The 26759-nt window shown below is 35.7% G+C and overlaps 2 protein-coding genes across 2 annotated transcripts; both read left to right on the plus strand.

Annotated features, from left to right (window-relative positions):
* Nucleotides 1-374: 374 nt before the first annotated feature.
* Nucleotides 375-8838, plus strand: LOC110710861 (protein TIC 56, chloroplastic-like). Its single transcript, XM_021889201.1, has 6 exons — nt 375-1316; nt 2505-2702; nt 5101-5383; nt 5707-5869; nt 8198-8401; nt 8510-8838. Exons 1-5 carry the CDS (start codon nt 626-628, stop codon nt 8396-8398), a joined length of 1536 nt encoding a protein of 511 aa, XP_021744893.1. The 5' UTR covers nt 375-625; the 3' UTR covers nt 8399-8401; nt 8510-8838.
* Nucleotides 8839-9245: 407 nt separating this feature from the next.
* On the plus strand, nt 9246-13153 carry LOC110710862 (RNA-binding protein cabeza-like). The gene is made up of 2 exons (XM_021889202.1): nt 9246-9859; nt 12812-13153. The coding sequence occupies exons 1-2, from the start codon at nt 9292-9294 to the stop codon at nt 12871-12873; spliced, it is 630 nt and encodes a 209-aa protein (XP_021744894.1). The 5' UTR covers nt 9246-9291; the 3' UTR covers nt 12874-13153.
* The last annotated feature ends 13606 nt before the right edge of the window (nt 13154-26759 follow it).

Consider the following 26759-nt stretch of genomic DNA (forward strand, 5'->3'; position numbering starts at 1 on the left):
ACTTTCTCCTCATATTTCTTAAATACCGTTAAAAACACAAACAAAAACTATATTATGGGATGAAGTATATCATTAGATTTGTCATAATGTCTTGTTTCATAATATAATTTTATTACAATTTTACTAATATATAATTAAAGATATTAATGGTCAAAGTAACGTCTTAACAAATATGTCGCTCAAACTGATGCAGATAAAAAAAAAAAAAAAAAAAAGATGGAGTAAGAACTAGAGAGGACTAGAGGAGAGAAAAGTAGGATGAGACTACAGATGAACCAAACAAAGCATAAATTAAAACGACCGCTCAAATTACTTTAACAAATTTTTCATTTTGTCCTACAAATCGGCTCATGATCTCACCTGATCATTTGCATTAAGTTGAATAAAAACAAAGCCTAAATTAAAACGACCTGCTAAACGCCTCAACCTGATTGAGTAAATTTGAACAATTGAACATCCTTAAAGAATTGGGTTAACGATTCGGGTCAACTTGGTCATGTAGCTTCAACCTTCAAAGCCCACTCCATTTCCTCCTCACGAGCCTATGCCTATCTTCTCCCTCTCCTCTTACACTCACACCATAACCAGAAAAACCCAGAAAACTCCATAATCAAAACCTCAAAAAATGGCTTCAATCAACTTAGGTCCATTTGGTGAGCACTTCTTCCACTGGTTCGAAAAACCTCCACACCCAATTTCATTCCCCAATTTTCTCTCTCTATCAATCTCCCAAAACCCTCCTAAACCCCTTTTTTCTTCCCTTTCTCTTTCCGACCCAAAGAAACCAAAACCAAATGAAGAACCCTCAAAACCAGGAAAATACCAACAAATGCTCGAACAATTTTGGTGGGAATGTGAGAATTTACCCGATGTTCGACACACCCCAGAAGTTGATAACATTTTGAATGAAGACCCAGTTTTTGAAACCAAAGAAAACCCAACTCCAGAAGAAATTGAAGAGAATAAAAAATGGTGGGAAGAATTTAGGAGTAACCCATTAGTTCAATTTTTAGCTAGGGCTGAAGAAATTGCTGATGCTTATAATGAATTTGAGGTTAAGAGGAATGAAAAGCCTTATAGAAGAGAGGATGCTAAGCTTTGGAAGGAAGTTCCTAATGTTATTGGGTTAGATGGAAGGCCAATGCCTAGGAAAGCTATAAAAACTAAAGATGAATCGGATGATAAGTTTTGGGATTTTGCTAAGCAGTTCTTTTTTGGTCTCTGGGGTTTCCGGCAGCGCCCGTATCCGCCGAGTAGACCGATTGATGTTGCTCAGGCTGTTGGGTATAAGCGGCTCGAAAAGCGGTATTATGATTGTGAGTATTGCTTGTTCAATGTTGCTTTGTTTCTTCATGTGTTGAGTTGAATTGATATTATGAATTTGGGCACTTAACATGCTCTTAAATGTGTGAATTGTGCTTATTTTTTCCTGCGCTGAGTTGAATTGCAATTATTGTTTGTTGAATGTTGCTTTGTTTGTTCGATCAGTGCAAATTATTCGGAAATTTGAGGCTTTGTTTTGTTGTCTTTAGTTGATTTCTTTCATTGATAGAGTTTTAGTAACTTTCCGAGAGTGAGGGATAGCTCAAGTGGTTAGAGCTTCCCTCCCGATTCCAGGAGGTCCTAAAATAATTAACTTTCCACAAGGCTCTTCGTCTTAACCACTAGGCCAAGACCTCATTGGTCTCTAATCCTTCCACATTATTGTCAATAAAAAAAAGTTTTTGAACACAATGAGAAATTTAGTTTCTTTAAGGTGTTAGGAAGTATTATGTTCTCCTTTGCCTCTTCTAAAATGTTGTGGGCTCCCTACAGTCTCCTATTAACCTGGGAGAACCGGTGGAATAAATCAATTTAACCTTCAAAAAGCAAAAAAAAATACACTAATTGTTAGTGTTCTTGTGTAATGAGAGTTTTGAGTATGCACTTAGCAGACCTTATGATATTTCATAAGCAAGAAAATATGTGACATGTTGATGCAGATGAAAGGTAAAGTAGAAACGAATGTGTCTCATTGCTCATCAGCTCAGGGTAGTTTTGTAAGGTGTGCATACTGTGCAAGCAATATTGCAACTGACTGGAAGCTCTTTGCAGTTATTGTTTGATCTTTTTGGAAGGAAGAAAATCCTGAGCAAATGAACAATATAAAATCAAGAAAGGTGGAAAATAGTTTCTGGATATTGTAGCAAGTGCTAGCAATTACTCCGTATTAGTTGTGAGTTAAAGAAAGTATCAGAAGGCTCAACGTTATATTATTTGCATTTTTAATTATTATTTTTCTTAACACAAGAAAACGATTAATATATTACGTTATGACGAAAGGCCCAAACACAAACAGAAGATGGATATAGGTTCAGAGTACAATTGTATTATAATTTATTATATATTTTTTTTTCGTGTGAAGAATTGATGATGTTCTCCGTGACCAACCATAGTCCTTTATTTGATGTACTATTTTTTCATTACTTTTTCAGAAGATGCTAATTATATATTTATGTTTATAGTTATAATGAAGACTGGTGGCTGGTTCTACAAGGATCGATTGGGTCGTACACGAGGACCATGTGAGCTGATTCAACTTAAGACTGCTTGGGGTGCAGGCATAATTGATAAAAATACTTTCATTTGGGGAGAGGATCTGGATGAGTGGGCACCTATAGGCATGATTTATGGCTTAGAGCGAGCAATTGCTACTTGGGAAGGTTTGTTACTTGTCAATTCGACTATCTGTCTATCTTTTTTTATTGCCATTTAAATATTAAGTATTATCTCAATAGTAAATGCAGTTAGCTATCTTGTTCGTATGATGTTGGGCGGTTGCAGACTATATTCATGGGATTCAGTGGTGTTGTGTGGCTGTTACAGCAGCTTTCACACCTATTTATTTTTGTTTAGTTGTTTCTAACACACATGAACTTACAGACTATATTGATGGGATTCAGGCGTGCGGTATGCCTGCCGCAGGCTTACTGCTGCAAAACATTATTTTACATTGGCATTGTTTAATGATTGGAACATTGGATCCATGAAAGATTATATTAGTCTACTTCAAATCATTACTAGAAGTGGCAGACTTGAACTTAGGAGGCTTATCCCGGATTTGTTTTTTGATAGACACTTTTAGTACATAAATCTTGATATTCATCATTTCATCTTGAGTTTAGGATATTCCATATTCAATCAATGCCACCATAGGCTGTAAAACAACTAAACATAACTGCTAATTGCTGACACCCTACGACTGCTCTTTAGAAATAAATTCTGCCTTGAACTGAGACTTTCTGACACATTGCTTTGACACATTGCTTTGACATTCCACATTTCCACCGACTTACTTCTTAAAATAAAAGGCTGTATGGCATACTTTGGTTTATATGAAGAAAAAGAAGTGTGTTTATGTCTTATAGATTAATAGCTAATTAGCTAAACGCAAATTCTTTTATGTGGCTGGCCACACCGTGTGGCCAGCCATCATAGAGGTTACTTCGTTAGTGTTATAGGTGTTACTTGGTCAGTGTTAAAGGGGTTACTTCGTTAGTGTTAAAGGGATTACACAATCAGTGTTATAGGGGTTACTCGGTCAGTGTTATGGGGGCTATTTTGTTCTTTTATAAGTGGTCAAACGGTGTGGCCAGCCACAGACACGACGAGCTGTTAACTAAATAGGTTCTCCACAAACTCCCTTTTCCCCCAAGCCTGTAGTGACACTATAGTGAACTAATAAGAGGCGAAACATGAAACTGGCCCATGCATAAAGTATAGAGGAAAGCAGTCAAGCTGCAAAAATCAAGGCACAAGATCATAGATGACTTTATTCCAGCTACATGTAGCTGCTTTTTACCATTTTTTGCAATAACATGTTCTCGTTGTTTATGAAAATTTGGTGTAAATTTTTTTATAGATTAGAAAGGGAAGGATTGTGTATTCTTCAATCCTCATTTATAATCTTTTTTTCAAAGAATCTGATACTTAAATTCACCCAAAAAAAAAAAAAAAAAAAAAAGCTCCAGCATGTATTGGGAATCAGATAGCATCATTTTTGTTAGCATTCAATGAGGATTCTATAAATTGATCTTACTTCTCTTCTTTCTCTATTCTCAACATCTCTGATGTTTCTTTGCAGTTTTCTCCCAAAATTTATTTCCCTTCTTAACTGTATGCAGCATTCATCTCCACTAGCAAAGCATATTAATTGATGATATGAATCTATTAGTTACTAGATAGGCATCTGAAGCTGTAACAATAACTACATTGGCTGTTTACTTAGCTCCATCAAGTCAATTATAATTCCAGTTGAAGGAATGCTAAAAAGTGGTTATGTGGTGGTTTTTCTGTTGCCTAGGGCTGGCCATGGGCTGATCAAGCCCCATTGAACCGGAATTGGCTGGTCCAGGACTTGAGTTGAGACTGTAGTCAAAAGGCTGCCTTTTTTTCCTCAGTGAATAGGTCCAACTGTAACTTACTTTTGACTAACTTGGTACTTTGGTAGTGCCACTCTAGGGAAAAGGAATGTAGTGTAACCATGAACTTTTCCTTTCTAATCTCTGGTCATGGCCATAATAACCCACTGGTTATCTCTATCATTCCCTTTTCTTTATATAATTTCTTGGCAAGCTGTTCTATACACTAAGATGATTAAGTTTGCCCAAATATTTTCTTGGCAGTTTAAAGGTAAAGGTGGTTAGAAATTATAATTTAGGGTCTGTATGAAGAATATAAGAATATAAATGCAAAGATAACTTTTAGAGAGTATAAGTATTCAAATGTCCAAGAATACAGCTGAGAGGAAAAAAGCATTGTACTTTTTTACTGGTAGGAGGAATGGATATAGACAGAGACACCAAGTGCAAAGTTATTTATTAGAGCCCAAAAGATGCAGATTGTTAAAGCCTCCAGGCTCAAAGTCATACATGAACATATACTGGCTACACTACTACTGATATACTTCATAAGCATCAAAATTATCTAAATTAAAGATGAAAAAAGTTTCTCCATTACGAAATATCAACAGAGAAGATGTCTGTTATGTTGTACTGCTTTTCTTCTTGAGTTTCTTGTTGTATCCACTTAATGATCTATGTCTTGTTTTGCATTGTTCAGTCAAGTTTGGAGCAGCTGCTACAGCATTTCTCCATAAGCTTCAGAAAGGAATGTCTCCTTTGGTTCCATTAAAGGGGTTTGAAAAGAAAACCTACAAGCAAATGCAAGAGGAGGCTATGGAAAGTAAGAAGCGTGATCTAGCCGTACTCAAAGCTAATGACGGTTATTGGCCTGGAGTAAGAACCCCAAGTCATGCTCTCTTTCTATGGGCTAGTGGTTCTGAGCTTACAACAATATTGGAAGCTGATCACATGCCAAACAAATACATACCAAAACATCTAAGGTGTTTATTTCCTTATTTCTTATCTCATTGTTATTGACAAACATTTTCAAGTATGCTGTCTGAACAATTTTTTATTAATAAAATGTTGTCTGAACAATCTCTTACATTTGAGGCACCAAAGTTTAGATAGTATTCGATTGTAAGCGGAATCTTACTGCTGAACTACCCTATTGACAACTTATAATCTTGGTGATGATAATCTCCTACAATAGCCGGATTACCTAGCTCTTAAATTAAAGTTTCCTTTGAATCTTTACCCTTGTAATTTGGTTTTTAGTTCACTGTGTTGATGGGTGTGTGATATAAATTTTTTTGTGAGGCAGGCTGCAATTGGCTAAAGCCATCCCTGGTTTAAGGCCCTGGGAGGTAATAAGTGTAGAACAAGCCATGGACCAAATTACATATGGCAGAGAATGGTATCGTGAGCCTCTTGGCTCCTACACAACTGGTCCTCCATATATAAGGCGTTGGAACAGAGATGTTAAGGTATGTCCTTTGTGTGCAATGCCTTCTTTTCCTGAGCATATTATACAGTAGTTCAAACTATTTCGAACTTGTTTTGCATACAACATCAATGTCAGAGCCTTTATCCCTAGAATATTGGTTCAGCAGCTACAGTGGAGTTTCCATTAAGTTTGTAAATGAGTACTTCTTATAGTCACATATATGGAGTACTTTTTTAGGCGGTCTAGAAAAGTCATCTCTTTTCCCAAAAGGGAAATTCTCATTGGTAACCCTGTAAAATTGCACTCTTTGGTTATACAACAACAACAACAACAACAACAACAACAACAACAAAGCCTCCCAAAATGATTTGGGGTCGACTAATATGAATCGTCATAAGGAAACCCTTTGTTAATAATAAAAAAAAAACCTTAATATTTGTGGTAACCCTTTGTTCTTGAATATTATCATTTATAGCATCAATGATGATAAAAGTTTTAAATTAACTTAATTTTCTTACCATCGTTAATAGTACAATTACATATATGCCCTATGATACTAATTACATTTTTACATGGTTAGTAGTCCCTCTAATGGTGGTTGTGTTTTCCTTTAAACTTCCATTTTTTTCAATTAATTCCCAAATGCATTAATATTCAACCCAATTTATCCTCCATTAATATCTTTTTCCAGCAATCAGTTGGAGAATAATAAGTGCAGTGACACTGGCACACAAGTAGCAACTCTAGATCGGAGGCAATGATAGACCTCAACAATGGCAGCTAGTTGTCCTGGAAGGGGTAAAAAATTCACTAAATGCACCAAGAGAACTGTGTGGCTTGGCAAGAAATATGTCCTTAATTATCTCACAATTAGACTATTTCTGTAGTAATGTTGTCCCTAGAGTCCATGTGACCACACTGATTAGAGCTCGTAATCTAGCTATAATGACTAGATAAAGAGACTAGTCTTTGTTTCAGCATTTGCTTCTGCCTAAAACAATAAAACTTGAGCAGCTAGTGGAACATTGATGGCAACTGCAGACCTGAATGTGGTGGGTGGGGAGAGATTAGCAACTGAGAAAGGATATAAATAAGATAAGAGAAGAATTAACTTCAGGAATGTGAACTACAGTTGAAAAATTAAGTTTAAGTTTTGTCCCTTATTAATGCTACGAATAATAATAGTAAAAAATAGAGGGTTACATTTGATATTACTCCGTAAGTTTTTATTTTTTTCCTCATTTTTCCCCCAACTTAGCAAAGAGAAAGTGCAATTTACATGGCCACCAATGAGAATTTCTCGTCCCAAAATAGTGACGACTTATGATAAAATTCACTTGTGCTTGTTTTTCGTTCAACCTGAAGTCAGCTGTGGAGCATTGTGCATTTGTGCTAGGAATTGACAGCTGACAGCACTAACAATGGCAGCATATTAAGAAGAAAATGATGATTATATTGATATGATGATAATTCCACTTTTGAAAGGTGGATTCTCTCTAAGTATGAGCTTTTGAGAGGCTCACTCTCTCCCAATTACAAAACACTCAATATTCAACATATTCTCTTCCCTCCTAATGAAACCTATTGATAGAAAATACCTCCTAACAAACCTTTAGCTTATTCCCCAAGTTACTACTATAGACTATTACTAAGACTAACATACCCTTCCTTTAAATATTGATTCCTTGCATTACCTGCTGCCCAAACTTTCATCTTGTCCTCAAGGTGGATTATAATCTGCACTAGCTTCTCAACCTCGGCAACAATGATTGCTAAGCAAACTCTTGAATAGGCCAAAATTGAGAATGGGCAGATCTCTAAAAAATTGATGAAGTACAAGAGTGACTTTTAAGAGGAACCACTGGCTTGGCTGTTGTGGTGTTCCATCTCCCTCTTGTTTTTATTTTTTTGGGCCCGAAGAAAAAGATGACAAAAAATCATTGCCCTAGCGCATGCAGTCATCTACTCGTTGGGCTTTTACTTCCATTGATGAGGATAAGCTGGTCTTGCTGTCATATGCAGGCCTAATAAAGAAAGCATTTTTTTGAGAGGAACATAGAACTGAAAATGCAATTTCTGTTGTAATATAGGGAAATTGTTTTTCCATCTATTTGAAGATTGAATTACCCTTTTGCAATCCAACCTAAATCAAGCTAAAAATGGTAGGAAAGTTATTTATGAAGTTTTCACTACTTCTGTGCTATGCAATCAATTTTAATTACCCTATAATCCTATATTGACCCTGAATTTTGAGACTCGGCTTTCATGTTGCCTGTTTTTGACTTTATCTAATGTATCCTCTTTATGACTGCTATTCCTGTTCATTCTGTTGTAGCTGTAATTAAATTTTGATATTGTGATTGTGCAGAGGATTTTCAAGGTATTCGAGGACCTGAGTTTCCAGGTATACAAAAAACTAAATCGTACAATACCTGGTTTTGAAGAAGTCATGAAGAAAGTTGCAGAAGATGCTACTGCAAGAGAAGAAAACAGGAAGCAAAGGAGAAAAGCAGAGAAGGAAGCTGAGACGGAAGCATACATTGAGCGATATAAACGTAATAACCCTTAACAGGTATCTTCCCACCCTGCAGTTCTTGACCTATAATTTTCTGTCCATTGGATTTATCCTTTTGGTTTTGAGGAGTAGTTAACCTGTGCTTATCCTGGCATTATTTTGCAGATCATATCAAATCAATACTAGCTTAATTTTGAATTTGGCTGAAGATGATAAATTTTTTTGCTTTAGCTGCTGCTGAGAACGGTGGTCTCTTTCGTAGGAAAGGGTTCTTTGATCAAATCTTCCTGTACGTAGTGTTGTAATCATCTCTTTCCCTCATTGTATATCATACTTTACTATTTAATTTTATCATTTGGTCCATCGCGATTTCTGCTATTATTTAGACAGGTTTGCAGCACAACTTACATCTGCAATGGCCAATACATGATTCCATGTTCATTTTTTTCAACTTTGTCCATTGTTTTCCATAATAAAAGGATGTTATTAAGCAAGCACTCTTCCTTAAGATGAACAAACAGTAGATTTCCGACAATGGCATGGCCACGTTCCTCAATTTTTGACGTTTACTTATTACGCTCACATCTAAACTTATTAATTTTTATCTGAACTTATTTTTTTACCGTGTAGTACGGAATCTGGGTTATCTTCTCTAACACAATTACCCAGCTTTTCTTTTTGATTGTTTAATCTCTCTGAAAACGGGAAAGAGTGAAATAAATATGAAAATAAACCGACCATTTTGGGAAAATGGGATAGAAGCAGGAGCTGTAAATGGGCACCACGTGCAATGTTATAAATGGTCAGTCTTGGTTCAACGAGCTAAATCAGACAATTTCTTCGATACACGTGTCCTTTATTATTCTTTTTCTTTTAAATATTTTGGAGGACACATACTTATCTTTTAAGCCCCATACTTTAGTACGTATAAAAAGGAAAGAGTTAGCATGCGGTTTACGGAAGATTTTGTGTTAAAAGTAGAAGAAGAAATAAAAATGGAAGATATTGCTATAGAAAATGAGACCTTCATTAGGCCTTCTAAGATTGAAATTAGAGGGAGAGATGAAGGGGCTAACCATGAAGACGAGCAAGAGAAGGAGAAGAGGCAGAAACTCGAAGGTGGCGGCGGTGGAGGTGGTGGTGGTGGTGGGTTATTAGATAATCTTTTGTCTAAATTAACCTCTCCTAGGCCTACTACTGATGAAGATCATGCCTTAGGGGTTAATAATGATCATCATGAGAACGGCGATGCTCGTGAAGGTGGTGGTGATGGAGAAGGTGGAGGTGGAGGTGGCGGTGAAGGCGGAGGTGGTGGTGTGATTAATAATCTCATATCGAATCTGTTTCCTAAAAGAAGTGAGGGTGAGGGTGAAGATGTGAAAAATGATGGTGGTGAGGAGAGATTGGAGGGTAGAAATGAGGAGAATGAGGTGATTAAGAAGGTTGAAGAAGAGAGTGAAGGTGGCAATAATATTAATAGTAATGGTGGAAGCCTAATCTCTAATCTTGTTCAAGGTATATTTTACTACCCCTCTTATTTTTTTGATTAAAACGTAAGATGTAGTGCATTACTTTTAAGTTCCTCCATATTTGCAAGGCATGAATGAATGAAATAGACAAAAGTTTAAAAAGGGAGTGTTTTGGAAATGGTTTTTAAAATTAGGGTATCTTAGACAAAAGTTTGGAAAGTTTCAAAAGGGAGTGTTTTAATTTGGAGTATATATAATTTACTTGATGAAATTTTATACTACTACTATATTTACAATAGGGGTGAGCAAAACCGGGTACCCGGTCAAAAACTAAGGACCCAGTCCCGGAACCGGTTAGTACCGGGTCTAAGATTTTGCAACTGGTCCCGGAACCGGTTAGTACCGGGTCTAAGATTTTGCAACTGGTCCCGGAACCGGTATCAACCGGGTCCCAAAATTTTAGACCCGGAACCGGAAACGGTGGGTACCGGTTCTAGAACCGGGTACCCGGTGTTATAGTTGACCAGCCATTAAAAAACTTGAAACCATAGAAAATTTCCAGAATATTGAGATGAACAAATTAAGATCTAAAATCTAACCAATACATGAATTATACACTACCAAATTAGTATGAGTCAAATAATCTATATAAATTATAATTTAATATATAATCGAGCTTCTTCTTCGGGTCACCGCCCTTAACTATCACCTCTTCTCTCATTCTCTTAACATTGACGTGTTCTTCGTTGATGTGGTGGTGGTTCCGACTTCTTCATATGCCATGAATGAGAATTTGTAAGAGAGAACAGGTTCATAATATGTTTTTCGTCAAAAAAAAAAAACAAAAAATAAAAAAAATAAGAATTTGATATAGATCTAAGAATATGGAAAAGGGTGGTTGATGAATTATAAGGTGATATTGGCTGGTGAAATTTGTGAAGATAGTGCATTTGGTGGGCGGTGAAGAGTAGTTTTAGGGTTTTAATAATAAGTACTCCTTATAAGATGAATGGGTTGTGAGTAAGTGGGCTGGTAATAACAAAAAAGGCCCAATATTTCATTTGTTTACTGAATTCCAAAATTTTAGATGACTTGAAGAAAAAATGGTAATTAATCTTATGAAAAGAAGGTTCCTTTAGTTGTTGAAACACTTTCTCCTCTATAAAAACCTTTTAAACAAGCAGAATTCTACATAGAAATCCAACTGTAGTTCCTGCACATGCATCACCATCTACATCTTTCTCCACAACTACAAATTTCAGAAAAGACCAGCTCAATAAAACAAGAAATAGATCTGAAAATCTGAAAAAACAAGGTAAACCAATATCATGATAACTAGATTAAAAAAAAAAAAAAAAAAAAAAACACTATTGCAAAGATGCAAGGTGAATGTGATCAGAAGATGGGATTGTAGTGTAGTGTAGTATGATTTTTTTATTTAATCATTCAGTCAGGAAAAAAATTCAACAAAAAATTTTTGAACTTTGGGAAATATCTCCTCTAAAGCAATTTTTCCACTAATCCATCGCAAGTGGTAAAAGCCAAAAGATAGAACATTGAGTTATTGACTCTGTTTCTTCCAATGTTTTTAACTCTATCAGGGAGAATGCAAGCAGCAAACATAACATCATTAAAACGAAACCCCAGTGTACCCACCTCATGTACTGAGATCAACACCACAATGTTAACAGCCAAACAACAACTTCTATAAAAGCAATGACTGAACTAAACATGTACAACAACTAAAAATGGTACCCACCAATTAATACTCAATAAGAATCTATTCAAACACCCAGAAATTGCAGAAAAAGACTATAAGTGCAGTCAATTTGTACCAATTCATTGATTTCAGCATATTAAACACTCGTAACACCCTCAGAAATTGAAGAAAATAAAAATTAAAATTAACATAAACACTCTAACTATCTCCAAAGAAAATGCAAGCAGCAATAAACAGTACCAGAGATCTACATATGCAAGATGAAACAAAAAGCAAACAAAGTGAGAAAAATACTTACGAAAGAGACAGTCGTTCGGTGGCTTGATGAGAACGAAAGAGAGGATGAGATTTTGAGTACCAAGAGAAAAATACTTACGAAAGAAGACCGAGAATCAGTGAATTGATGAGAACGAAAGAAGACAAGATGAGATTTTCAGAGGAGAACAGAGAAGATTGAGAATGAACAGAGAAGAACAAAACCCTAGCAAAAATGAATTCAATGAAATGAGGAGGCTTAGTGGCTGACAGAAACCCTAGCAGAAATGAATTGGATGAAATGGGCCTAATGTTGTATTGGACTGTGGATTGTTGGGTTTTTTAAAAAAAAAATAATTTTTTATAACTAAATCAGTACCGGTTCCGGGTACCCGGATTGTCTGGATCCGGGACCGGGTACCCGGAACTGGAATTGGTTTAAACCGGGTACCCAGTGGGTACCGGGTCCGAAATTTTAGGACCCGGTCCCGGAACCGGTTACAACCGGGTCCGACATTTTGGACCCGGTCCCGGAACCGGTGGGACCAGTTCCGGGTCCGGACCCGGCGGATCCTAACCGGTTCCGGGTCCGGTACCGGGTACCCTGGGTCTTTGCTCACCCCTAATTTACAAGGTCTTTGCAACTTGGATAAGTTAATTTACCTATAAATAAGAGATTAGTGGTAGTAGAATCTAGCTCGATGCATATACCGAAGGAGTCTAATTAAATCTCTACAAGCTAAGTACTTTCAAATTTATAATAGGGGAGGTAAAAAAGACCTCACTTCCTATAGATTTGTGTCAATAATATTTGAACTGCAAGCTTTGGAATCTAATTCCAAAGTTTTTACAAGTGTGTCAAATAATATGGTATTAAGTTTAAATACCTCAATATAATGACAAATTCAATTAAGTTATTGGTAAATTTATTTTGTTACACTTGTATTATGGCAACCACGAGTCCACGGCACATAATAAGTTGAAAGAGAGGACTAACGAAGGGAATTGGTTGTGTTTATGCAGATGTTGCGGCTCCAGAAGGGGATGAAGCGTCCATTCTAATTCAATCCATTGTTCATGACTAGTTTTATATTCTCTGTTTTTTCCCTTAGCAATCTTAATTTAGTTTTGCTTAGTGTTCTAATCTTCATTGGTTGATGTTATGGGGTTTTAGATTATTTAATGCTCTAAAGTATAAGAAGATTGGGATTTTAGATTGTTCTTTAACTACGCATGTATCACTTCCAAGGAACATTGTAATAGAATTCATTGCAATTGGCAAATGTGATTAATGTAACCTAGATCGTACTGTGTTGACCACTTGATCAGTATAATCACTCATTTAGGCTATATTTTATTCGGTTATTTTTTTTCCTGTTATATGTGATGATTTTAACTCATTTGATTTACCGGAACTTATCTTTATTTATTTTGTTTGAATATGTCAAAATAAGATGAATATAATAAGGTCTTACTCATGACAAGAGAAGAACCAACCTAAAAGGCTACAATATGCTAGATTGCTAGGCATTGTTTCATGATTGGTTTAATGATTTTAGGAATTTGGTAACCTGCATTTTTTCTCTATCTTGTTTTCTTACTTTCTAGCTTCTTTACGTTGTTGTTTTGACTTTTGATTGTTCATGTTTGTCAAAATACTTTAATATTTTTGAGGCATTTATTGAGATGAATTAAACAAGCAACATCATGATTATATTTTCTCTTATATATTGGTAATAATCTAGACGATTCTCTCAAATTGTGACTAGTTGTAATATACCCTACGTGTTTCTTTTCTAAATACTAAATTAAAAACAATCAAACTGTCAAATAAAAAAAAAATAATAAATTCAAAACTGTGAGTGAGAATTTCATTTTATCTTTTATTGTTATATTAATGAAAAATTCCCTATAATGTACTAAAATAATATTCTTTTCACCTTACATTTGCTAAATTTAATTAATATTTTAAATTGAAATTATTTTTACTGATTACAACATACTTTTACTAATTCTCGATTATATTTGTTCTTTTAAGTTATCAATTTTATGGATAATAACTTATTTTTCATGATTGAATTTATTTTTAGTTAACTTAAAACAATTTTATTGAATTTAAATTATTTTAAGGAAAAATTAGAAAATAACACCCAAAATTTGTCACGATTTTGATAATAACACCACAAAAAAAAGTTTTTATTATAACACCACAAAAAAAAACCAAAAATTTGCTTTCACCACCACTTAACTTTGCCATCCAAAAAATAAACATTAAGTGGGCCCCACACAGTACACGTGTCAATCAACTATTGGATAAAAAATTCACAAAAAAAATCAAAAAAAAAAAAGAAAAACCTTATAATCCTAACCCAGCCACCACCACCGGCGCCCCAACCATGGCTGACACCCCAACCCAGCCCCTAACTCAACCCTACCATGGCCGGCACCCCAACCCAGCCCCTATCACTGTATCCTAGACGTCGCGGAACCAACCAGACCCCAACCCAAACCAGCCCAGCCCAGCCCCCATCATCGTCTCCCCGACCCGAATACATCGCCAAACCACCCAAATCCAACCCTAACCATCCCAACCACCGTACTCCTCTACCAAACCCAACCAAAAGTCGTCGCCAAACTGTCGAAACCCCAACCCACCCATACCAAACCCACTAACCACCCTTCTCCTCTCACACTTACCTTGAACCAATTCAAATCGGGGTTCGGGTTCTTTCATGGGTACGTTTGGGCTGATTTCGACAGTCAAGGGGTGGTTGGCTGGCTGGTTTTGTGCGTCGAGGGTGGTTGGTTGGGATTGGGTGACGGTGGTGGAGGCTGGGTTGGAGAACGGCGGTAGAACGACGACGCCGATGGTGGCTGGGTATTTTAAGGGTTTTCCTTTTTTTTTTTTAAAGTTTTTTTTGTTTTTTTATTTATTTTAATCCAATGTATAATTGACACGTGTACAATGTGGGACCCACTAACAATTTTTTGGATGAAAAAGTTAAGTCGTGGTGAAATCAGAATTTTTGGTTTTCTGGTGGTGTTACAATCTAAGTTTTTTTTTTTTTTTTTTTTTTTTTTTTTTTTTTTTTTGGTGTTATCAAAATCGTGACAATTTTTGGGTGTTATTTTCTAATTTTTCCTTATTTTAACTAAATATTATTTGTATAAAGAACATGGCCTAAATAGTATTGTGGCTAGTATTTGCATGAAACAAATTGATTTAACAACATCTCATATAAAATTCTTGTTTGTATATTAGTAATAAAATACAATCAAAGTTATATAATTAAGGAAAAATGGAAAAGAAAAATCCAACATTTGCACTTTTGACTCCTAAAAATCCAACCTTCAATTTATTCCTCAAAAATCCAACCTTTATACCCCACCTTCTGCGATAAATCTATGACTTGTTGATGACCGGTTTTTTTAAGTCAAATGCCACGTGTTAGCTATTAATAGGTCAATTATTTTTTTAATTTTTTAAAACAAAAATAATTAAAAGAATTTTCTTTTTTTTTAAAAAAAAAAATCAGAAACCAGCCAAACACCACCACCTCCACCAGTCAGCCACCATTTTCCCCTTCCCCTTAGCTGCCAGCGCACAACACAGCTTCCCGTTCGCGCCCAGTCGTTCCCCAAACACCGGTGACGTCTATCTCCCTTAAAGTCTGACCACAAAACCTCTAACCAGGCACCACGAACGGTCAATTCGCAGCCGCCACAAAACCGCCCCTTACACACCCTATCACCACCACACCCTCTCACCACCACAAACCTTAACCAGAAAACCTTCGACCAGCCACCTCGAACCCTTGTTAAAGTCGCTGCCGACTTTTGTTCCCCTAATTACAGCCGACGATCCTCCTCGAAAAAAACTGATTAGGGTTTGTACGTGGTGGTGAGAGGGTGTGTAAGGGGCGGTTTTGTGGTGGCTGCGAGTTGGTTGAGGTTGGTTGTGGCTGCGAATTGGCTGGGTTCGGGTTTTGAATTTTTGTGGTGGTGATTGGGTGCGAGTAGTTTGGGGTGGTTATGGTGGGAGTTCATGTCATGGTGGTGATGAGAGTGGTTAGGGGATGGGTGTGGTGATGAGAGAGTGGTTCTGGTAAGAGTGGCTAGGGGATGGGCTATGGTGGTGAGAGTGGTTAGGGGATGAGTCGTGGTGGTTGACTGGTGTATAGGAGATTATAGGTACTAAATTGCGGAATATATATGAATCATATTCATAAAGCACCTAAACCAAGGATGTCATGCATAACACATAAAGATGTAAGAATTATACCTTTGAAGCGTGATTCCACAAGTGATCGAACAAGAACAATAAGGAAAACAAGAACCCCATGTGTGATTCCTTTACTTAGTCCACGAGAACAGATTAAACCTCCACTAATGCTAGTTAGTTGTGATTGAACACTTCAATCAACCTTCAACGGAGATTTGAGCCACGAACACACCACAACACCACCCATGCGCCACCACATGCGCCACCCAAGGAGGAGGTCTGTACGGACAGGGAGGAGAGAGAGGGGGCCGAGTAGAGAGAAAGAGAGAGTTAGGGTTTTGGGAAGCTTGGTTGCTTGTGTGACAATTCACTGTATGTCAATTGTTCTGTTATGCAACCCTAGGCATGGTTTATATTTATAGATCATATCTAGAAATAAAACCATGTTAAGTCCAAAACCCATTAGACTCTTCTAACTATCCAAGCCCAATAATCAACATGGTATGTCATGAACTCATGAGGCCCAATAATGGGCCTCTAACTTGTTTAACCCAATACTCTTATGTGTGACCTTGTAGGATCCACTCTATAAGGCTTTGGGCCATTAAGCTAGCCCAAAGATCAATTGTCATATCTAGTACCAAACATTGACGACCCTATAGAATGAACTAATTATCTCCATAATCGTGATCCTTGATATATCTAGTAATTGCACTTATCGAAGACATAACTCCTTCAATCTCCCACTTGTCTGAGACAAGTGCGCAATATTCAAATTCCTTAAGTCAATGTGTGTCGATTGGATAATATGATTGCATCTCATGTCGTGATCATATTAGTCTACAAATCTTTTCTTGAATACTGAGTTAGATTCACTAAACAAATGATTACTATGTAATGCATTTGAGCACGACCATGCATTTTTTGAATTCTCCCTCTTCAAGGGGCCAAGACACATTCCTAATTAAATAGGTAGACTCAATCTAATCTTGTGGCAACTAAAGCTCCCACTAAACTCATGAAGCAACCGGGAAACACCCTTTATAATCCCCAGTTACGGCTGGACGTTTGAGTGTATCACTGTTAAATCAATCATTGAATGGAATCAGTGTTCCACTCATGTCAAAGGAATCCACTAATATATCCAGAAGTTCTACACTTGAACTTCAAAGTAGGTCTATAGTTCGATCATGCATCATTCATGCATATCCATGTGATTGACCGAGCATCATCACTATGATCCTATAGCCCATGAAAATGCACTGTCCAATCAATATTACATGCTAGTCCAGTTTAAGAAATTATTTATGTCCAGTTTAATGATTCTGAACTAGGAACTTAAATAATATATAGATTTTGTTCACCTGTGGGGTTTCATTCACCAGGTCATCAACCTAATGAGCCCATCAATCCATAATTATTTTGGACATTTTATTTAATATCGAAAACCATAATTAAATAAGAGAAATAATAAAATTTCTGATAAACATAATTCTGCAAATAAATGTATTACATATGTAACTTATTTTTCTCCAAAAACAAGTATAACTTCTAATTACATCATTTGCCTCAATCCAGATTCATTAGCATGTTTCTCATGCTTTGGAAGTGGAAGGGTTTTAGTAAGTGTATCAGCAATATTCTCATCCGTATGAATTTTGCACATCTTGACATCTCCTCTGTCAACGATCTCTCGAATGAGGTGATACTTCCTCTCTACATATTTGGATTTGAAGTGTGACCTAGGCTCCTTTGATTGAGAAATGGTGCCATTGTTATCACAATACAACTCGATTCCCTTTTGAGCACTTGGTATGACATCCAGCTCAGTTAGGAACTTCTTAATCTAACACTAGTAGAAAAATACAAAAAGGCAACCCCCAAATGGCACCAGTTCAGGCCAAACCGGTGGAAAAAATAGGCTAAAAATGGTTAATGAACCAAGACATATGGCACCGGTTCACTTCAAACCGGTGCCAAAAACATAAAGGCCACCGGTTTGAACCGGTGCCTTTTTGAACCGGAGCCATAAAAAAAATTAAAATAAAAACCGATCCCATTACTCTTTAAATCCCCCCAACCCTAATACTCCTCTCATCAGTACCTTTCTCTCTCCTCTCCTCTCCTCCTCTTTCTCCCTTCTCGATTTCTTCTCCTCCTTCTCTTTCTATTTATCTTTCTCGATCTCCTTCTTCTCCTTCTAATTCTCTGTAATTTTTCGATCTCCTTCTCCCTCACAACCACGAAGACCACATGCAACACCACTCCTCTCGATTTTCTGGGTTTTTGAAGACCACATGCAACACCACTCCTCTCGATTTTCTGGGTTTTTGAAAACCACATGCAACACCGATTTCAATCGAATTTATGGGTTTTGTTTTAATTTTCTGGGTTTTTGTTTTAATTGATTTTTTAATCGATTTTTTTAAAATTGTAATCAATTTAAATTCTTTTTTTTTGGGTTATTGTTTTGATCGATTTCAATCGAATTTTTGGGTTTTTTTTTTTTAAATTTGAATCGATTTTAATTTGAATCGAATTTTTAATCTATTTTTTTTTTTATTTTAATCAATTTCGATTTTGATTTTTTTTCAGATTTTAATCGAATTTTTTTTCGATTTCAATTTTTTTTGTTTTCTGGGTTTTTTTTGAACACTGGGGTTTTTTCGATTTCTAATTTTTTTCTGGGTTTTTTCGATTTAATTTTTTTTTCAATTTCTAGGTTTATTCGAATACTGGATATAAATGGATTTCAATTTTTTTTCTGGGTTTTTTCGATTTCAGTTTTTTTCGTTTTCTGGGTTTTTTTTCTGGGTTTTTTTTTATATTTCAAGTTTTTTTTCTGGGTTTTTTTTCGATTTCAAGTTTTTTTTTCTGGGTTTTTTTTCGATTCAAGTTTTTTTTTCTTGGTTTTTTCGATTTCAATTTTTTCTGGGTTTGAATTTTTTTTCAATTTTTGGGATTAAATTTCTGGGCTTTTTTTTCGAAGTTTAATTATATTAATCAATTTTTTTTTGTTTTAATTGGTGCAGGTATGTTATTTAGATCTGAAATCGAAGAAGCAAGATACAAGAATGAATGGGGTTTTTTTTATTTATATTGTAATTTTTTTAAAAAATTTATATTGTAATTTTTTTTTATTTATATGCTATAATCGAAGTTTTTATATATTGTAATATTTTTTTGATCATATATTGCAAATTTTCGATGATGATTGACATTTGCTTTATGTTTTGATGTTATTTATTTTAGGCTATTTAATTTTTAGATGGAAAAGACAAATATATATATATATATATATATATATATATATATATATATATATATATATATATATATATATATATATATATATATATATATATATATATATATATATATTTGGGCATTTTTGGCACCGGTTAACCGGTGCCAAAAACAACAAAATAATTTTTGTTGGCCATTTTTGGCACCGGTACCATTTCCGAGTTTAGGCACCGGTTTGAACTGCTGCCTTATTAAACCACTTTTGGCACCCCCCACATTGACACCGATTCAAACCGGTGCCTTAGGTCGGGTTTGAACCGGTGCCAATTTCATTTTTTCACGTAGTGCAAATTGCTTCCTTAGCTGCTTCAACAGCAGCTAAATACTCTGATTTTGTCGTAGAGTCTGCGACAATGCTTTGCTTTGAACTTTTCATGCTCACTGCTCCTCCATTTAGACAGAAATTGTATCCAGATTGTAATCTGAGATCATCTCTATCTGTTTGGAAACTCGCATTTGTATAACCTTTGACAACCAACTCATCTTCGCCACCATATACTAGAAACATTCCTTTAGTCCTTCTCAAGTACTTAAGGATGTTCTTGGCAGTTGTCCAGTGTGCTTCACTTGGATTTGCCTGAAACCTTCTACACATACTCAGAGCATATGCAACATCCGGCCTTGTACATATCATGGCATACATGATTGACCCTATTGCCGAAGCATAAGGTTTATCAACAATACGTCTCATCTCTTCTGGCGTGCTAGGGCATTGAGATTTACTGAGGGTAATGCCATGAGACATGGGGAGAAATCCTCTCTTAGAGTCTTTCATGGAATACCTATCAAGAACCTTATCAATATAAGTCTCTTGACTTAATTCAATCATCCTTCGAGATCTGTCTCGATGGATCTTGATCCCCAATATGTATTCAGCCTCACCTAAGTCCTTCATGGAAAAACAACTCTTCAACCAGTCCTTGACTGACTCAAGCATTGGTATGTCATTCCCCATGAGTAGTATGTCATCTACATACAAGACTAAGAAAACAATGCTGCTCCCACTAGACTTCTTGTATACACAAGGTTCCTCTTCACTTTTGACAAAACCAAGCTGTTTGATTGCTTTATCAAAGCAAAGATTCCAACTCCTGGATGCTTTCTTCAATCCATAAATGGATTTCTGGAGTTTTCATACCTTTCTAGGATTTTTTGGATCTTCAAAACCCTCAGGTTGTATCATATACACTTCCTCCGTCAAGAACCCATTCAAGAAGGCGGTTTTGACATCCTTCTGCCAAATTTCATAATCTTAAAATGCAGTAATCGCTAGAAGGATCTGAATGGACTTAAGCATAGCTACTGGGGAAAAGGTTTCATCATAGTCAATACCATGAATCTGTCTGTACCCTTTTGCAACCAGTCTTACTTTTTAGATGTAGGCATTTCCATCCTTGTCTGTTTTAATCTTGTAAACCCATTTGCAACCAATAGGTTTTACCCCATTAGGCAAGTCAACTAGGGTCCACACTTCATTTTTAGACATCGATTCCATTTCGGACTTCATGGCCTCAAGCCATTTATCTGAGTTGGGGCTCGCCAAAACTTGTTTGTAGGTTGTAGGTTCTTCACTCCAATAGGAAGATTTCGAAATCCTCAGTTATCAGAACCTCAACAAACTGTTTGTTTCTGATTCTGGCAGACCTACGTGGGGTAGGAGCAACAATAGAAATATTCTCTCCAACTCCTTGAAGATTTTCGCATGAATTAGATTCAAGTGGGACGATAAGAGTCTCGCTAGTCGAATTAGCTTCCTTCGACGCATGATTAATCGACTCATGCGCCCTCGCCTCTGATGTGGTGTTATCCACATCCATTTGTTGCTCGTCTCGAATTTCTTCGAGAACTACTTTACTCCCACTTGGCTTTCTAGAGAGGAATTCCTTTTCTAGAAAGACATGCACCATTACGAGCAATAAACACTTTGTTATCTTTGCGATTGTAGAAGTAATATCCCTTTGTTTTTTTTGGATAGCCCACAAAGAAACACTTGTCTGATTTAGGGTATAGTTTATCGCCTTATAAACGTTTTACATAAGCTTCAAATCCCCAAATCTTGAGATAAGACAACTTTGGAACTTTTCCAGTCCATAACTCATATGGTGTCTTCTCAACTGCTTTGTACGGGCTTCTGTTTAGTACTCTGACCGCTGCTTCTAATGCATATCCCCAAAATGATATGTGAAGATCAGTAAAGCTCATCATGGACCGAACCATATCTAGTAAGGTCCTATTCCTCCTTTCTGACACACCATTCAACTGTGGCGTTCCTAGAGGAGTTAACTGTGAAAGTATTCCACAATTTATTAGATGTTCATCAAATTCTTTGGTCAAATATTCACCACCACGATCAGATCACAATGCTATAATTGTCTTCCCAAGTTGATTTTGTACTTCATTCTGGAATTCTTTGAACTTTTCAAAGGCTTCCGACTTATTCTTCATTAAGTAAATATAACCATATCTACTTAAATCATCAGTAAAAGTAATGAAGTAATTAAATCCACCCCTTACTTTTAAACTCATTGGTCCATACACATCTGTATGTATGAGTCCCAAAAGGTCACTAGCTCTTTCATCTATACCCGTGAAGGTGACTTAGTCATTTTCCCAAGCAAGCATGACTCACAATTTTCAAATGATTCATAATCAAATGAGAGAGGATTCCATCCTTATGTAATTTCTGGATGCGCTTTTGGTTAATGTGACCAAGCTTACAATGCCATAGGTAAGTTGGGTTTGAACCATCTGTTCTTTGCTTTTTATGATCAATGCTATAGACATGAGTTGTATATTCTAAGACATACAAACCATTAATTAACTTTGCGTTAGCATATAACATATTTTCTTTAGAAATAAAACAACATTTGTCTCTTATTTCAAATGAAAATCCTTCAAAATCTAAAACAGGAACTGAAATAATATTTTTAGCAATTGTTGGTACATAATAACAGTTATTAAGCACCAAAATAAGTCCAGAGGGAAGTCTCAGGTGATAAGTTCCAATAGCAAGTGCAGCAACTTTTTCTCCATTTCCTACTCGAAGCGTTACTTCCCCTTTTGCTAACTTCTTACTTTCTCTCAAGCCCTGCACGTTATTAACGATGTGAGCACCACAGCCGGTATCAAATACCCAAGTGGAAGATGAAGTAAGATTAATTTCTACAACAAAAACATCAAGTAACTCTTTACCTTCTGTTTTCACTGGTGTGTAATGGGGACACCCTGGTGTATGGCATGGCCAAATACCGCAAAAGAAGCATTCCTTCCTCTCCTTTTCAGGAACTCCTGGCATGGTTAAGCAAAAGGTTGATCAATGTCACCGACGACCCCTAATCATTATGAGTGATCTTGACAATGTCAAAACCATCATGGAGTGAGAACAAGATAATATCATGTGCAGAGTCATCATCAATCGGTTTCCCAAGGACATCCATCTGATTGAACATTTTAAATCAGTTCACTGACATGGGCCCTTACTGACTGACCAGGCATGAGTTTCTTAGCCATTATCTTACAATGAACATTATAAGCCTCATACCTAACGTTGTCAGTCCAGGAATAGTAAATCTGAGGGATCGAGTTAACGACCTCTCTTACATTATGATCTTTGAAGCCTCCACTTCCTAATGCCCCAATGCCACCTCGACAGGTAGCACGAAGACATTTATGCAAGTTAATTAGCTTATAGTGCCTGAATCTTCTTTTCCAACAGATTGGAATAGATTCTAAAATGAGTCTTCTGATTTTCTCTGCATCTGAAACAATTTCAGCATGCCTTTCAGCTTTATAACCCTCTGTATACTCGCTCTCAACAGGAATATATAAACGAGATTCAAGCCCATGGCTTGTGAGAACTTTTCTCAACTCATTTTCCCATTCCCTGAAGTTTCTGATATTCAGCCTTAAATTAAGTGTCATTGGTAAAACAGTGTTGTCGTATAAGTTATTCATCTATAAACAAAAACAAACGAGGCAAAATTCAATAATTATGTTTAATAAATTTAAAGTACCATAAGAGATTTAAAAATTGGTAACTTTAAAGCATTCATTCAATTTAATTGATCCCTATTGAATAGAATGATTCCAAGATCCTTTATTTGTGAAATAATTGACCGGACTTTGGCCCTACCATCAACCATTACATTTTCAAGGTGAGTAAACTCTTTACTGATTACAACTCTTTGTAATTCTTGGTTGAATAATTACCCATCACATGTTTAATTATTACCCTTAGCTTCAAGGTTCTAAACTCTTTAGGTAATCTTGTTGAGTATAACCAATCAAAAATGTAAAATTTATTTTACCCCTACTCCCCTAAGATATAATATAACACCCTGCTTTGGCATGACCCATCATAAATATCGAAGGTTTCATCGGGTTTTTGATTGGAAAAGCAACCTCAATATTACCGGGTGTAGGGAATATTTCAGGCATTACCCCAAACTTGAACCCCACTGTGATCATACACTAAAGTACGGTGGCGTCCAAAGGGAAAGAAGATAGAGTAAAAGAGTCGCCAACAAGTTTTAGGAACTTGTAAACCGTTCACAGGGTGTAGGTTACACCCCTTAACGATCCAAGAGATCGTTAACTCCAATAGGTCTGGAACCATGACTTGTAGTTCAGGAATGAAGGTACAAATCCAACCTAAAAGAGATTGAACCTGCCCTAATAATAGGCCTCTACTTTATTCTGATCGTATTCATGTGCGCAATCTGACTAACATGCAATCAATAAGATTAACCCTAAACCTGTTTATCTATGTTGGTTGAATATAATGCACAAATAAACTATTATTGGCGATCACTTGAATTATAATCAAATTAACCTAAACAAGATTATTAATTGTCTTATTAAGAGTGATTACAAGTACAAATTCCATTTAAACATGCATAAAAGGCATGATCAAGCAATAACAATAAATATAATCAAGCAACATAATAATAATCAAAACATTCATTATAACATTCGTAATAATCATAATAATAATAATTACAATCACAATAATAATTATATATATCAATATTAATAATCATGTTCATGTTAAAAATAAAGTATAATAATAGCGAGATCCTAGGCATGATACTAACAAGATTAATAACAAACCCTAGCATGTTACTAAGCATCAAAAATCAAATATTTAACCCTTACATGATACTAACAAAAATATTAGGAAGAGAATAGGAAGCATCACAGAAATCATAATTGACATTATATTCTTTACCCTAAACATGATACTAAGAATTTATTGTTGTCACCCTAAACATCAAATTAAGAAAAACATCCTAACATGATACTAGGAATCATAATAACAATCTAAGCATGATTTCTACATCATAATATCAATCAAACAATTAAAGCACTTACTTGGATGCCTCGTACCTCTTTCTAATAACAAAATACACGCGTTAGTAACTTCAAGGAAAATAATAAACAACAATTAAATTAAATAATTGAAAGATATATTTGGGACCAAACCCTCATAAATTAAAACCTTTCACGTCTAGGGCGAAGGCAACTTCGAACTTGGCTAGGTGTATCTAGTTCTTGTGAGTGCGGAATTTGGTAAAAAAGAGGGTAGGTTTAGAAAAGAGAGAGAGAAGCTTTAGCTTAGAGAGTTGATGATTCTATATGATTCAAAACGGAGTTTTTAGGAGGCTATTTATAGAGAAAATCAGCCAAAAAGATAGAAAATCGAACCAGAGTTCTGACGCGAAAAAACGAAGTTAGCGCCAGACGCTAATGCTAGCGCCAGGCGCCAAGCTTAGCGTCAGGCGCTAATGCTGGCGTTAGGCGCTAATCAGGATTTTGACGCGTTTTCTGAAATCAGATAGAATTTAACCGTACAGGAGGATAAAATCGTATTTTCCTCAAAAACATTCTTTTATTCTGATTAAAACTCTAAAAAGTCAACAAAAGTCAATTTATCAATGATAAAGGAAAGAAAAGAACCTTCTAGAAGAATCTAAAAGACTAAAACCCTTCCTAATTACATTAGGAATGAATAAATGATAAATCCATATTAGGCCCTCCTCTAGATCATTGGGCCGCATATAAGGTTTAAACCGGGCCCAGTTTAGTAATTTGGCAATAACTTCCTCAATATTCATCGGAATTGGGCTTTTAATATATCGTTGGAAAGCTCTTTTCAAGCCCCATCCAACTACACTACTATTGGACCCATATCATGGACCAAACAAACTGGATTGGTTGTTTTCTTAAAATAGATTTTTCAAAAACAGAGAGAAGAGAAAAGAAATTAAAACTATCCGCAACACTAGACTTTCCACACTTTCACTTTATTCGATTATGATTTGACATGAAAGGTACTCATCACCGGGTTTGGTTTTGGGGAGGCACAAATGGGTGTCTACACCGGGACCTAGATTTATTATGTTGTGATTATTTAGTGAACTCTAGCGCATCATCAAGCAACATAAATAAAATCTAACATGCATAATCTACTAATGCATAAATAAAACATGACATAGTATGACCCCTTAATCCTAAGAAAACTAATAAAGCAAAATGCTCCCACTTGAACCTTCATGGATCTCATCCATCTTGCTCCTTCGGGCCTTCACTCCATGGATTCTTGGATTAACTGCAACCTGTAATACTATTCTATTCTATCTAAAACTTAAATAAAATAAAATAAATTACAAAAATACTTAATAGTACGCAGACGGTATTTAGATTACAAAAATACATCACGATGCGCAGATCGTATTTAGAATCTATGGGCCATACTAGTCTATATAGCAATAAATAACATCATATATTATAAAATGCCATATAATAAATCACTCATCATGCTTTCCTAAACTACAACATCGAATGTTCACAATTAAGGAAACATGACTCCTAAATATCTCATATTTTAATTAATTACTGTAATTAGATAATATCATATATTATTCATAACCAATTATAAAATTCATAACCAATTATAAAATATCATATATTTTAATTTAGGTATGAGATAGAATCAAATCTTATTTTAATTATGGAAGATAAATCATATTTATTTTCCCTGATTATCCTAACTTTTAGGAAATTCTATCCTAATTACTTGCCAATCACATATTTTAAATCAATTAATATCCTAAAATAATTATGGGATAATCACATTATTTAATCAATTATTATCCAAATAGAATCTTTTGCTCCATAGTTATCCTATCTTAACAAAATTTACCACTTAAACTTTGTTAATTATCTTTTCAAAATCAAAATTTATCCTTTCAATTTTTTTTAATTTTGAAAAACTGATTTTTATCTAAAATAAAATAATATTTTTTGAAAAAACGCGCCAGCCACCATGGTGTGGCCAGCCGAAGCCGGCCACGGTGGCCGTACACCTTGCGGTGTAGCTTCCCTACAGCGGCGCAAGGACAGCAGCAGCAACACACCCAACAAGGTGGTGCACTGCTGCGCTGC

This window comes from Chenopodium quinoa, unplaced genomic scaffold (assembly GCF_001683475.1).
Source record: "Chenopodium quinoa cultivar QQ74 unplaced genomic scaffold, ASM168347v1, whole genome shotgun sequence".
Lineage (NCBI taxonomy): Eukaryota > Viridiplantae > Streptophyta > Magnoliopsida > Caryophyllales > Amaranthaceae > Chenopodium > Chenopodium quinoa.

Bases quoted from the DNA above. Each gene is read 5' to 3' on its own strand.
- LOC110710861 (XM_021889201.1), top strand. From the start codon at position 626: ATGGCTTCAATCAACTTAGGTCCATTTGGTGAGCACTTCTTCCACTGG. The intron at 1,317-2,504 runs GTGAGTATTGCT...TTATGTTTATAG, and splicing joins CGAAAAGCGGTATTATGATT to TTATAATGAAGACTGGTGGC. The intron at 5,870-8,197 runs GTATGTCCTTTG...GTGATTGTGCAG, and splicing joins GTTGGAACAGAGATGTTAAG to AGGATTTTCAAGGTATTCGA.
- LOC110710862 (XM_021889202.1), top strand. From the start codon at position 9,292: ATGCGGTTTACGGAAGATTTTGTGTTAAAAGTAGAAGAAGAAATAAAA. The intron at 9,860-12,811 runs GTATATTTTACT...GTGTTTATGCAG, and splicing joins AATCTCTAATCTTGTTCAAG to ATGTTGCGGCTCCAGAAGGG.